Source organism: Barbus barbus, assembly GCF_936440315.1.
Source record: "Barbus barbus genome assembly, chromosome: 48".
NCBI classification, from domain to species: Eukaryota; Metazoa; Chordata; class Actinopteri; order Cypriniformes; family Cyprinidae; genus Barbus; species Barbus barbus.
In genome coordinates, this window is record NC_136726.1 from 21,599,773 (window position 1) to 21,615,237 (window position 15,465).

Consider the following 15,465-nt stretch of genomic DNA (forward strand, 5'->3'; position numbering starts at 1 on the left):
CAAAGCGTCCTTTCAGTGGGGTGCTGTAATGGCACCTGGTCTGAGTGTGGGGAGTTGGTGTTTAATGTTCTAGGGGTAATTGTTTCGAGACAATTGGTAATTGTTGACTTATTCAAACCTGCATTTTATTTTTTCATGAAATAAAAGAACTTAATGCAGAATATCTCAATTTTCATTTGTGGTCTCTTTTTTTATGATGTTGCATTGCAATCGGTCTTATGAAATACAAACCAAAGCAACAGGTTTCCCCCTACAGATGTTTTGTCCCATAATTTAATCTATTAACTATGGAAGCCTGATTCTGCAACAGAACAAAAAAGTATTTCCTTTTAATTTTTATCTTCCCCTCAAAATTGATTAAAAAAAGAATTGTGAGATGTACTCAGAATTCTGACTTTTTTCCTTACAATTGTTAAGTTTACATCTCAGAATTTACTTTTTTTTTCTTTTCACCACAAAAAAAGTAATTGTGACCTTTTTATCTCGCAATTCAGACTTTATATTTCACAATTCTGACCTTTCTGAATTTTTCTCAGGACTGCAAGTTATAAAATCTCAATTGCAGAAAAAAGAAATCAGAATTGAATTGTGTGGAAAAATCTGAATTGTGAGATTAAAAAGTTGCAATTACTATTTGTAATTTTTTATTTTATCCTGTGGCAGAAACAGGCTTTTACTTGGACTTGAATGTACTGCTTTTTGTTTTTCATTGAAAAAAAATCAAAAATACAAATGAAGCAGAAATTGGTTAACGTTGCTCATTAATTGTCATTAATTTATTTTTCATGAATATAGCAGAATTTTGCATATAATTTGAAAACAACAAACACATCAAAATAAGAAAAACAATGCATGGCTCATTGCTCAAGTCACCTTACTGCTTTTAGTTTTCCCAAACACATTTTAATATGAAATTATACATGTATATTCCTATAACAGAGCTCACAGGCTGAAGATTTTCTTCTGCGTTTCTCAGATATTAAAGAGCTTCTTCACAGCCTCTTTATACTTCTGTAGATTTTCCTCTGTCTCTCCCTCGTTCTTCAGCCTGAGCATCGAGTCTCTGTACTCCTGCACCGCCGGCTGCCCCAGCAGCTCCTCCCTGGTTCCCTCCTCCACCTCATCCTTCGCTCCAAGCGGTCGCATGCGCAGGAGAGTGTCCAGAATATTCTTTTGGGACGGACTGTCTTCCCACTCGTACTCCTCCATATCCGCACGCGTCTTTTCCTGCTCCCACGCCTCTGTTTTCTGTACAACAGTGACATGACAAAAACAGTTTTAAAGACTGATGGTGAAAATGATTGATTGATAAAGTGGAAGATAACAAAATGTTTGGTGTGCACTTTCAAATGTGTTGTACCAAATGCAGTGGTGACAATAATGACTTTACGATTATGATTGCTGCAATCGTCAGATTGTACAATATGACCCAAATTTAAAGCACATTTAAACCCAACTTAGACTAAGATTATTTAAGCATTGATTTGACTGTCTTGGATTGGCTGATAAAAAGGCCAAGCTGATTTGGAAAGGAACTGCTGTTATAAACACGGCTACTTAAACTCGACGAACAGCTCCGCTTTCACTGAAAACATGACGAGACGCCGCTCAACATTTGCTTAAGCGGTTGAACGAGTGCAGCAAACTTTTAAAGACAGCCTGAGTTTGATGATAACCCTTGGAGTCCCTCCTTTGCCCGAGACAAAATTTTCCCAATACTTCCCATCCTCCGTGACAAAAGCGTCTTTGTGTGTATGAAGGCCTCTAGTGCAGGTGTTCCAGACTAATGACTATCAATACAGGTCCTGCACACAGAAACCAATCCCTCGTCATTCTCCCTTTCCAAACGTCCTCCGTTCCTCTCCGCAAATCACCCGGCCGCAGGGCACTACTTAGGGAGCGACTGATGGATTAGGTGGTTTCTATGAAGGTGGTTTGGTCGAATCGTGAGGATTTGATTAGGACGGTTGACCCAAATGATTCAATTTAGCCGAAGAGGTAAATCAAATGGCTTGCGACTAATTGATGAGAGTGGCCTTTCACTGGAGAGAATGGGAGTGTAATTGAGGACCTGACTGAAGACATGGAGACGCTCGTGGTTTGCTTTCCAAAAGGCCAACGCTGTGTGAGCCGAGCTGATCGGTTAATCGCTCTGATGCTCTGGAAAGAAAAATATGGCTTCTTGGAGAGCTCTTCTGTTCAAGAAACACCAAAACCAAGCGTTAAAGTCAATGTGAAATCAATAGAGACCCCATTTTTGGAAATTACTTTAATTTTTAAATTGAAAAATGTGACGTTTCCCCATATAATGGATTTTTTTTAATAAAAATGATTGTGTTTACAGATATTTTTAAATTAGATCTCAAAATATACAAAAAATGTAATGCTAATGTACATTTATAAATACATTTCATATAATGCTAATGTTAGCATTATAATATAAATATATATCTAGATTTAGATATATAGATATATATATATATATATATATATATATATATATATATATATATATATATATATATATATATCTAAATCTAGTTATATTATTCAAAATATATATTTAAAAAAATGCTTTTTGTATTTAGCCAAAATATATTTTATTTTCAGAAATGTATTTTCTTCCACATTTGTAATATATTTTAGCATTTGAAGGTTTTTTTCTTTGTTTGTTTTTTAAAACTGATAAATACATGACCTTAAGTTGCATTGTTTATTTAGCATACATTTGAAACTGATATTTGGCCAAATTGCTAATGTAGTTTTTAAAGTATTTTGATATGCTTTAGTTTACTATATTTATTATATTTACTCAATGTATTTTAAGATTGGGAAAAAAATTTTTTGGGACATTTTGTAATATTTGAAGGTTTAAATAAAATTTTACATGAGAAAAATCTATTTTCTTAAGCTCTTTACAATATATAAAACACATTTACATAACTACATGAAAATTAAGTCATAGTTACTCATTTCCTATATTTATGCTTTTTTTTTACCTAATGCATTTAAAGATCAGAAACAAGGGTTTACATTTAATATTTGAAAAAATCTATTTCCTATATTGCTATTTAAATATATTTTGATAAGTTTATAGTTACTTATATTAAAATGATAAATTCTTATTTTTACACAAATTTTTTTGGTCGACATTTTTTGTTAATATATTTTAGCATTTAACTTAAACAAAATCTATTTTAAATTAGAAAAAATTATCCCACAAATATATTGTTGAGCTGTATTATTTATTTATTTATTTTTCTTTTGCTGTTTGGCCACCCTACATTTCAGAAGTACACCGCGTTGCGAAACACATGTTGGTTGTGATGACTTCACGATGCATTAAAAACCAAATGAAATGGAAAAAAGGGGTGATATTTAACCTCTGGAAACACTTCCAGGCCACGTTTGTTCCAAAACCTCTTCCAGTCAATGTGAACACAGCTTGAATGGATTATCCTGTAGCCGTATTGGCAGCTAAATCAGGTCTTGGAGATACAATCACTCTCGTGGTCTGGAACAATCGGCTGCTTTGTGGTGAACCGCCCCCCTCCCGTTCCCACCCGACATCACTCTACCCCGTCCTGAGCGCTCCAAGCCGCCTCTGTGCTAGCCATTGTGCTAGCGAAAGGCCAGCGGACAACGTTTCACTTCCCAACCAGGATGGCAAACAAAGCACGAGCATGGCTCTCAGCCAGGCTTCTCAGTGAAGCTCACAACATAGTTACACAACACCAAAGCCAGCCAGTCTCCAGCGACAACAGCATGATGGGAAAATGCACACATCTTGAGAATTTGTTGCATTTTATTGACACCTGATCCGATTTTGTTTTGGTGGTTGACCTTGTCTGAATCTAAAAGGTCACGTTCTTTACTCCTCAAAGATGCTTTAAGAAGATCATCTGCGTAGGAAGCCTTCAGTTTGCCTACTTTGAGAAGTTCAAGTGTATAAATTACACCGCTCTTGTCCTTAATCTGTGTTTTATCAAAAAGCGCCTGCTAATTCATCCTCTCTTGTGCTAATGAGGTGAATCATGCGATACTCAAAGGTTACTAATCGCTTTTTTGAGTGTCACTTAATTCACAAAGGAAACTGTCACATTACATCTGTTGTCAATTAAACAGCCGCTCTCATCTTTGATTGTGAACTCGGTGTAAGCAGAGACGGTTCTTCCGCGCAGATATGACGTGAATTATTGATGACGAGTTTCATCGTGCTGTAATGAGAGTCTTCTGAGGCGCCGCCAACTGCTTTTTCCAATGGAATCTTCCTGTCAGCCAATCAGACGCTTCCATTCAGCCGCTGTTTCCACTCTCGGGTTGCTCATTGGGCGAGACAGCTGTCAATCATCGAATCAGGTGGATAATCATGACACTAATTGAGTGATGGTTTGCTGCAGGTTTAATGGATTGCTTTGGTTTCACCACTAAACATTGTAGATCAAGCTCAAGGTAAGAATTAAAACTAAACCAAAAATTGAAAAACAAATTACTTTTTTTGTAGTTGTTTTCACACCAATTGATCATTTAAAACAAGCCCACTCATAAAAAAATATGATTTTTTTATTTTTTTATTACATATAATTGCTAAGATATTGCAAAATATATTTACAAACAAACATTAGTTTTTTCTTATTTTCAAGCTAAATATATTTATATTGTAAAAAAAAAAAAAAAAAAAAAAATATATATATATTATATATATATATATATATATATATATATATATATATATATATATATATATATATATAAGATTTTTGCATTTACCAAAAATGTATTTTAAGATTAAAAAACGTATTTTCTTGCACATTTTGTAGTATATTTGAGCATTTTGAAGGCTTTGAAATATATTTTCAATATATATTTTGGCCATAAAAAAAGATTTTATATGTTAAATATGTAAAAATAAAATAAAATAAAATAAATTACAATATTGGTCAGAGAAAAAAACAAAAAAATTCCAATTCTACTTTTCAGGCCTGAAAAAATAAATAAATAAATACATTCCGGGTTTAATTCCAAACTAATTTAAATCTTAGGGCAGGGAATGTAAAAACCTAAAGTGCACCGTCACTGTTGTGGATTCCCAACGTTTATTCATGCCCCCCTCATCCTATCGTTTAATGTCGTCCCACAGGGGGTCTTGGTCATGGAAATCCACGCCGCTGCCAGCGGGACCCCACTGAAACTTTCATAAGAGTTCAGGTACAATAAACATATGAAATATTCATGTGTTCAATGACAGACATCAGAGAGACTCTCCTGTGAAACACATCAACCTTCATCAGACAGAAGCAGATCACAATCCAGTCAAAGTACAGATACAGAAATCCCACTGATCAATCATGATTAGTGCTGTTTGCTGAGGCAAGCATCGCTATTATTAATGCTCATGCTTAAAGGAATGGTTCTCTTCAAAATTAGTATTTTTTCATAATTTACTCCATGCGATTAGAAAGTTTGTACAAAAGTGAATTGACACTTTAAACATATTATTGCTTACATTATACCTCTTTGCCACCCTTAAGAAATATATTATCCAGGGCTGTACGTTTGCACACAGGTGCTACAGAGGTTGAAAGTTTTATAGCACAGACCAAACAGTTGTAGCACAAGTTAGGGATGAACGATATCATATCACCATTTTATTCAGGAATATCACCATTCACAAATTTATCATGATTCTTTGTCATGTTGCTTTTACTATTTTTCAAGTTGCCTGAGCTGTACAGCCAATCTAATTTCCCTATTCTAAAAAACAAAGCCTTTTATGGTAACAAAATATTAAAAAAGCAGACATTTAGGCCAAAGTGGGCGAAGATACAAATCTATTAAAAATATTTTATCTTTGTTATTAGAAAATAAGAACAAAATATATACATTACAAATGCACGTAATAGACAAATAAGAACAAACGGTGCTTTATTTTTCAAGTACAGTATTTAACAGTAATATTAAAATAACACACTATATACATAAATTCTATAATTTTTAAGCAACTGTATTAAAGTTCATCAGTCATGAGCAATGAGTGATTTTTCTCTCTTTTTTTTTATTAATATTAAAGGGATAGTTCACCCAAAAACTGAAAATCTGTCAATTGTCATAGTGTTTTATTTCTTTTATACCTTCATTTACTCACTCTCAAGTTGTTTTAAACCTGAATGTTCCTTTCTTCTGTTGAACATAAGTTATTTTATGCATCTCAATTATGGTTTATGTCTGAAGATTATTTTAACATCTCCAGGGTTCACTTTCTTTATGCAAAATGTTTTATTTCATGCAAATTTTGATCTGCATATTTCTTGACAGTTTTCATGGAATCCACCCTGTAGCATGTAAATCCTGCCCTACAGTGTAGACGATCTTAAACATTGAACCTTACAGACTGGTACATGACAGCTAATAAAGCACAAATGCATCTCACTTCAGCTTGCTGCAAAAAGTTGAAATCGCACACAGAGTATCTGAAGTAATGTGGAGGGTTGCAGACTCACCCAAGACTCGTGGTACAACACGGTGAGGAGGTACATGGCGTAATCGTAATTCTGCTGTCTCAGTGGGCAACTACAATCACACACACACACAAAGATCATTTTAAATGTAAGGGAATAAAACAACACAGAATATGTATCCATATCACGCACCTGTCTGTGGTGATGGTGAGAGTGTCGGTGTCTTTGCAGTATCGCTCTTCACTGAGTTTGATCATCTTCTTTCTGGCGTGATCATCCAGATTCAAGCTGGAGAGCTTCACCTGCAAGGGGCAGAGACACATTTTAACTCCCTTTTTAATTAAGGAGAGTGTTTAAAGAGTTAAAAATGCATCATTATTGAGAGTACACGAGGATATAGTCAGATAGTAAACACTGGTAGGATGATCAGGACCCTGCTTATTATCTCTTGATGTACTAAAATAACTAAAACTGAAATAAAAATCAATGAAATATGACAAATGAAAAACACATAAAATAACTCAATTTAAAAAAAAAATTAAATCAGACAATACAAAAATAAACTAGTTTTATAAAACGAATAAAAATATATTTTATTAAAAATAACAAGCTATAATAGTATCTTGATACTAAAATAAGATGCATAAAAAATAAAAATGACAAACACAAAAGCATTCAAACAAAAATTTAAATAAACAGAAAACAAATGTAAATTTGTACATTTTATAGATTTTCTAAATAAAATTTATTTAAAACATGTGTAATAGATAAAAAATATTAATAAAAAGTATAATTGTATCTCAGGGATACAAAAATAACAAGTCATGAAAAGGACAAAAACACAATCACTCAAATTTAACATTTAAAAGAGAAAATATAATAATATAAAATTATAACTGAAAACTGAAGTTTTTATTTTAATATTTTCTATTCATTTAAATTTGTTTATTTAAAATATAAAGTTTATTTATATTAATTTCCCAGTCTTGAAAGTTCAAAGGACAATGAGACACTTAAATCCAAATCTGCAGCATTTCTCCAGCAATCATTTTCACTTGGTGTTCCTCCAGTCATCTGAACAATAACATACTTTCTATTAAATCTTCTTCTTCCAAACAACGAACCCTCAAAAAGCACTAATTTATCATCATGCACAAATCCCACTCCGATCGGCACAAACACAACCCACTAAGCTCTCTCTCTCAAAGAACAAAGCAATGGTGCACAATGCAATATCACTTGATTTATCTGGGGTTTTCTGGCTGTTTCAGTTAAGAAAGGATGGGGGGGGGGGGGGGGCCCTCATCCCATAAATCTACCCTTTGATCCCCTTCACATCCAGCCCTAATCCAACGGGATTAATTTAACGTCAGATGGCGATTCCTGGTTTTTCAGCCAGATGGTGAGAGATTTATGATAAATCACACATTTCAGATTATAAATAAAGAGAGAATATATTGCAAAATCAATGAGGCCATCACGCACGTCTTCAAGTAACAGCATTTCATTGACGAGTAAATCCATTTATTGACAACAGTCAGCGTTTACTCAAGCAAAAATGACTTCTTAATTATCTGGAATGTTTATGCTCATTTAATTCTCCTGTATCTTTCGTAACGTGCCACTGAATGTGTAAATAATTCAGCTAAGAGGAGACAGTATGGGCAGAAAAACAGTCCACATCATGCTTACTTTAAGTAGCCTGACTTTTAACAGTAAATGTCTAGTCATTTCGCAGCATATTCTGTCCAAAAATGCCAATTTAGACAGAAAGAAACCGTGAGTGACATGTAAAGCGTCTAAGCACAGTTTGTTTTGCTTTGACGTGCCATTTACATGCAGTTTACTCTAAACACACTGTGAAAAAAACGAAGAAATTTGCGAAAGTGTCGAATTTCTGCCCATTCAAACAGATTATTTCACAGAAAGAAAAAGCAGAATACACAGTTTAGCTATACAGTGATGTGTAATAACTTCCATTAAAGAGGTCATACCCAAAAACAATGTCATAATTTGGAAAGTATTCATTTAAGCTCCAGAAAATACTAAGCAAAGCTGACAGACGTACCTTCAGTGTCACTATCCTCGCGTCTGGGTTTCGCAGTGACAATCCAGCGGATACGAATTCCTTACTCTGCACCTGGATTGGGAAATGCTTCATGCATTTCTCATCCGAGTCCAGGGCAGATGGCCACTCCGTACAGAACTCTGGACAAATTAAAAGGGGGAAATATTTACGAATCTTTCTCTCTCATTTAGCCACCACATAACATTTACTGCTGTCCAATATTAAAAACTCACGCTTCAGGGCCTCACAGTGCTTCTTAATAGCAACCGGGGTTAAGTGTAAAAAGTTTGGGATCTGAAAGACATTAAGTCATGTTATTTAAAAAAGTCACGTTAACAAATGACGAGCTGAATAGGTCCAGTTAGCATTAAAGTTCACAATAAGGTTTTTCACAATCTATTTAGACAGGTTTCCATTTTTGCAGAAAAAAAATTCTGTTCAAAGAGACATTTTAGGTCTGCATCCTACAAACTGACCTATGCTCTGCCATATACATCATAATGCACAAACAGGGTTTCTGCAGTTTATATGAAGGCACATTTAAGTATAGAAGAATTAAGAAATAATTTGAATGGAACAAAATATATCAGTATGGTCTCTAAATGTAAATGTCTTGCATTAGCCACACTTCAAAGTTTGAAAATACAACTTCCAGCAGATCTCCATTATTTTTGTACTTCATTTGACAAAAAAGGGCTTAATTAACTCAAACACTGGAATATGGAAATAAATAGTACTATAGCTTGAGATCACACTGTTCATCTGTATTTTTGTCTCGTCTTCCAGTGCAAACATCTAAAGATTCTCAAATCAAACAAAAGTGACATAAGAAATCTTGTTTTCTCAGAAATACAGCGGGTAAAATAAGTATTGAACTCGTCACCTTTTTTCTAAGCAAATATATTTCTAAAGGTGCTGTTGACTTCAAATTTTCACCAGATGTCAATAACGACCCAAGTAATCCATACATACAAAGAAAATAAAACAAGTTCAGAAATTAAGTTATGTGTAATAACATAGAATGAAACAGGGAAAAAGTATTGAACACATGAAGAAATGGAGGTGCAAAAGGGCATGGAAAGCCAAGACACCAGCTGAAATCTATCACTAATTAGAAAGCAATCCTGCCCCTCATCAGTGGAAATTAATATAAGCTGCTTCAGTCCCAACACCTCCAGTACCAGGATGATGAAGATGAAACAAGAGTGGACATTTCAGCAAGACAATGATCCCAAACACAACCAACGAAACTCTCAACTGGTTTCAGAAAAAGAAATAAAGCTGCTAGAAGGTCCAGCCAATCACCTGGCCTGAATCCAACAGAAAATAAGAACTAAAGATCAGAGTTCATAGAAAAGGCCCAAAGAACCTTCAAGATTTGAAGACTGTGTGGAAGAATGGACCAAAATCACACCTGAGCAATGCTTGCGACTAGTTTCTCCTAAAGGAGGCTTGGGTTGTTATTGAAATCTGGTGAAAATTTCATGTTTAGAAAAATGCTGACGTGTTCAATACTTATTTTAGCCGCTGTATCTCAAAATGAAGTGAGTTTACGATTAAAACAAGAACAAATCTGCCAATGAACTCTGAAAAATCAACTTAATTAAAAGGAAAAACAAGACTTTTGCATCTCAAATGTGTCTTGATTTACGGATGTTTAAATTAGTATTGAGGAAGATGACTTTATGAATTTCTGCTGTGATTTAAGGCCTTAATTTGTGGAATGGCGACTTAAGACCAGCAGAAACCCCCAAAAATAAATACAGTATATTCTGCTTGAGTTTGTTTTAATTTTTTTAAAATAGATGTTGTTTAAAAGACTTCATCACCTTTATGAGTTCCAGGTTGCCCTTCTTGGCAGGCGGTACGCCTCTCTTCACGGGATATCCCATCCGCACCGGCAGAGGAACCGCGGATGGCTTGAATGATGCTGCAGTGGGATAAACTGCGGTCCAGTCCTGATCCACCGTCATCCGCTCGGTCCTGGGCTCCCCAGCCTGTGCCACGCAATCAAACGTGTTTTATTATCAATAATATTATTTACCTGATTCATAAAGAGAGATCAGAACACAGACCAACTGCATTACGATTATGATGAGGTGAAGTGTAACAATAACCTGTCTCTTTGACCTCCGCTGACCCCGAGCACCTCGGCCTGCAGCTTCTGTAATCAAACATTTGATGAGGGCAGAAATTAAGTGCAAGTAACTTTATTTTTTAAGTCAAACTGGAGGTAATATTAGGCCATAAGAAACAATTTAGTTAAATAAAACATGGCAGACGAGCAATTAACCCTTAATTTGATGTTACAATGACGGTGTCAACTGATAATACCATGCAAGGTATTAAACGATTATCATATTCATATCAGGGCTCCAAACTGCGACTAAAATGGTCGCATTTGCGACCAAAAATATTGATTTGCGAGTGAAGTTTTTGCTGAGGTCGCCACTGGCGACTATATATAATTTGCATGAAAGGACTTTTTTCCCGATTGTTTTGCGCTCACATCTTTTGTTATGTTCACGTATTAAACTTACATAAGACGATGCGCATCAAAGTTTTACTGGAAAAGAGTTTCAAACAGTCCTCGTCTCTGCCGCACACAGTCTGCTGAACGCAGTGAGAGAGACCTGAAAGGGCCTGTTTACACCTGCTCACTTCATGCATTTTCTCTGATCGGATATCTATATGATTTGTTAAAACGTTTCCCCATTTACACTTGGCCACATAAATGTGTCTTCGCAGTAAGTTTCACCTCCTGAAGTGGTTCGAGCGATTGGATTTATATCCGTCTCGAATGCGTTTCGGACGGCATTTACACCTGGTCTTTTCAGGATCAGATAGCTATCCGATCAGGAAAAAAGTGCATGAAGTGACCAGGTGTAAACAGCCCCAAAGTGCAAGTGCAGAAAAGCCGTGTCTATTTCGTGCACAACTTGAACAAACTTCAACAGGTAAAGCTGTCAGCTCTGTGGATACTTATCGAGATCTTAGTCTATATGCTGTGTTCTGTTAATGCATGGACTTCCTGTTATTTGAAGCGCACTTGCCATCCAGTAATCGCAAAAAGCTTTGTGCTGTCTTACTTTTTAATAAACAAAGTATCAGCTTTAAAATGCTACGAAATTCAAATGATGCGGTTTGGGTGCTCTTTAATGCGGACCACAAGCGCACACTTTGGGTAATATAAACACCAGTACCCCGCGTCCACACGGTCCGTGTATGCGTCCGGATCGCGCGAGCGGAGAGTATCACTTAATGCTCAGGCGCGATCTCTTTAGCACCTCAGTTAAAGCAGCAAGTGAACCCATTATATATTTCGATTTACTACTATAGTATGAAATGAACATGATCAAAAGGTAGGCAATAAGAAAGTCTATAGTACAACTTACTGAAATGTTTTATGTAAAAGCTCATTGTTTCAAACTGAGGAAATGTATAAAGCTTGTAAACATTGCATTGTAATACATTTACCTCAGAATAACCACTCAGTGTCCATAAACTCATCAGTCAGCTAGAAAAATAACTATAAAGAGGAGCGTTTTGCTATATTTATGCGCTGTTGCATATTAATATTTTTACTTATTCTGTTGTACATGATTCAACTCCTCCTATAAAATAGCATTTTACTAATGAAGAAAAACAGCTGAATGTGTGAAAGACGTTACAACATTTATAGGATGCACTGCACTCAGTTGCCAAGTGATGCTTATGATATTGGTACAGATTCTGTGTAACGAACAATTCTTTGTGACAGTATATTTCAAGTTGTAAAAGACATTTAATTCACACTTTAAGTGAACCTTAGTCCCCCGGTCGACCTGATCATCTACAAGATGGATTAAAATGCTGATAAAGCCTAGAAAAGATAAGACATAAACACATGACCAAATGATTGAAATGTTAAAATAGGGGGGAAAAATAAAATGATAATAAAATAAACCACTTTTATTCTGTGGCACCTAAAAAAATAATTTGGCGCCTAAGTTTTTCTTTTATAGGAGCCAATGGCTCCTTACTCGATTTTTTTGTCTGGAGCCCTGCATATACAACTGTATTTACTTAATAAGTTAAAGAATACCATGGTAGTACTATGGTGCGTATCCAAAAACATGGTAATAGTATGCCAGTTTTGTTAGTTAAATGTAATATTCTATTTTAGTATTGTAAAGACATATTCTTTATGACAATAGTAATAATTTTGTAGCTCTCCGTTATACTGTAAATAGATTAAATAATAGGATTTTTACCTGTTTCTGTGGTCACGGGGCTTGTTGAGAGGACAGAGGAGATTGAAATCCTCCTGCTGAATGAAATTAAGCTGTATATTGCATTATTGTGACAGTTTATTTTGCATAAGGAGGACAGCGCAGGGTGAGTGATGGACGCAGCCATGATGGAAAAACCTGCAGCATGTCTACGGCGGCCCGGATGGACGCCAATAAAGCGAAGCTAAAAACGTGAGACAAACGTCCTGCTTTTTATTCAAAACAACATTTGAGTTGCTTTTTAAGAGTGAGACATAACATATAAACATTTTTTTTTTAACTGATGATCGTTTTATATTGTTAAACAATATAAATAACTAAGATTATTATTATTATTGAAAACGTTTGAATTTATAGTTGTTTATGAAATATTTCAAAAGCTTTCTCGTGAATCCGCCTTGACAGACAGACGCGCGCATCTCAGCATCACAGACAGCTGAAGCATCTCTGCGTCACAGACATCAGGAGCCCAGCTGGGGAGGTATTGTTGATTTAAAACTTCATTTCTTTTGTTTTATTAAGTGATGTTGTCCATCGATGAAAGATTAAAAACGACTTCTTTGATTACTACATGCTATCTGGGGTGTGTAGAAATTAGAAAAGGGTCTTTTTGACATTTCACAGTTAATATGAAGATAGCTATAGCTAAATATTTCACTGTTTATGCGCATATTGTGGCTATAAATATAGATTAAAAGGCATTTATTCGCAATTAAAGTAGTCTATTTCTGTTTTAAGTCGAACATAAAACATTTTAAACTTTTCTGAGCTGAATATTTTCTATGCACAAAATATGCATAGAAATGTATGATAACTTAATTTACAAGAAGTTTTTGCTTGTTAACAGTTATCGTAGCCCACATGAAAAAAACAAACAATAGCTGCATTTGATCACTTATTTTTTTACATTAAGACATTAAAAGTTGTATGAAAAATGAACAATTGTATATTTATAAAATGATCAAGGTGAATAAATGCAGCAAAAATATTATTTATGCTACCTAATGCGTTAACTGTAATATTACTGTAAACAACTGCATTGTAAAGTGTAACTATAATAATGATTTGAAATTATTTAAATTCAAAAATAAATTCCTGCATAAATAATATAAAGATTTATCATTTTACACACAATATAAATATACAACATATCATGATTATATAAATAAATAAATATATATATACACAAGCTTTTAGAACATATTTATGCAAATAGCAAAAATTTAGTTTTTCATGCATATATATTTATGTCATATAAAATCTGGCTACATACATAAAATACTACATTTATAAGATTATAATAGTTTTTGTAGAAATCTATTTAGTCACAGTTGTTTTGGTTTGATGACTTGAAGAGTGGCTGGTTTCATTCATTTGCTTTATGCACACATGAATGAGCGTGAGTGTGTTTATCTCTCTGTCCACTAAATCCTCTCGACACGCTCTGACTGTGAGTGGTTTCTATCTCTTGACATTGTGATCTGCAGCTTAAAGCGGTGGTCTGAAACTGTATCTGCGAGTGGCCGGCGCTGTAGTCGCGCTTCTGTCAGCAGCTCTGCCACTGTGATTGACAGACGTGGCAGAGAGGATTGCAGGGTCCTGTTTCGATTTGTTTCCACTCACAAAGCTTTTTCCAGTGGCTTTGTGTGTCCATCCACTGGTCATCTTTATGATGGATTGGCGATCTTGTGATTTCTCTTGAGGGGGAAGTCTGACCTCATTAATGAGGGTATTTTACTCCTCTTCCTCACTGCTCCATGACCCGTCTGAGGAAGACTTCAGTGAATCAAGCTGGAGTGATGACACTCATTCAGCTCATGCTTAGTAGATTTTTTCTGTCTGAGGAAAAACAAGTGTGATTGTTCCATTTTGAGAGACATTTTAGCAAAAAAATACAGTGAAAATGGTAATATAGTAAAATATTATTACATTTTAAAATAACTGTTTTCTATTTGAATATATTTTAAAATTGAATTTATTCCTGTGATCAAAGCTGTATTTTCAGCATCATTACTCCAGTCTTCAGTGTCACATGATCCTTCAGAAATCATTCTAATATTCTGATTTGTTGCTCAAGAGACATTTCTGATTATTATCGATGTTGAAAACAGTTGTGCTGCTTCATATTTTTTTGTTGAAACGGTAATACATTTTTTTCAGGATTCTCTGATGAATAGAAAGTTTAAAAGAACAGCATTAAGTTGAAATAGAATTTTGTGTAACATTACAAATGTCTTTAATGTTGGATTTTATCAATTTATACAAGAACACAATACAATATAAGAACCTTATATAGAATACAAGAACCTAAGAACCATTGAAGAACCTTTATTTATTAAGAAAGTGAGTGATTTTTCACTACTTTTAAACATGATCTAATGGTGCATGTGACTGTCAGAGGAGGGTTATGAATGTGTCTGGTGATCTTCAGTGCATTCTCGTGCAATTTTAACCTGTCTGAGATCGTCTGACTTCCCAAGAACTGGTGATCAATCTAACGCAACCAAATACTCAAGATCACCAAGACTCTAAATGATCTGTGAAAACCAGTGTGAGCAATTAAAGGAACAGTTCCCCCAAAAATGACAATTTGCTGAAAATCTACTCACCCTCAGGTCATCCAAGATGAAGATGAGATTGTTCTTCATCAGATTTGGAGAAATGTAGC

At 34.8% G+C, this 15,465-nt stretch overlaps 1 protein-coding gene across 1 annotated transcript; it reads right to left on the reverse strand.

Annotated features, from left to right (window-relative positions):
* Positions 1–450: 450 nt before the first annotated feature.
* mrps35 (mitochondrial ribosomal protein S35) lies at positions 451–12,942 on the reverse strand. Its single transcript, XM_079411898.1, has 8 exons — positions 12,780–12,942; positions 10,644–10,690; positions 10,356–10,523; positions 8,760–8,820; positions 8,527–8,666; positions 6,651–6,760; positions 6,501–6,570; positions 451–1,248 (listed from the first exon to the last, which is right to left on the reverse strand). Exons 1-8 carry the CDS (start codon positions 12,922–12,924, stop codon positions 973–975), a joined length of 1,017 nt encoding a protein of 338 aa, XP_079268024.1. The 5' UTR covers positions 12,925–12,942; the 3' UTR covers positions 451–972.
* Positions 12,943–15,465: the final 2,523 nt, after the last annotated feature.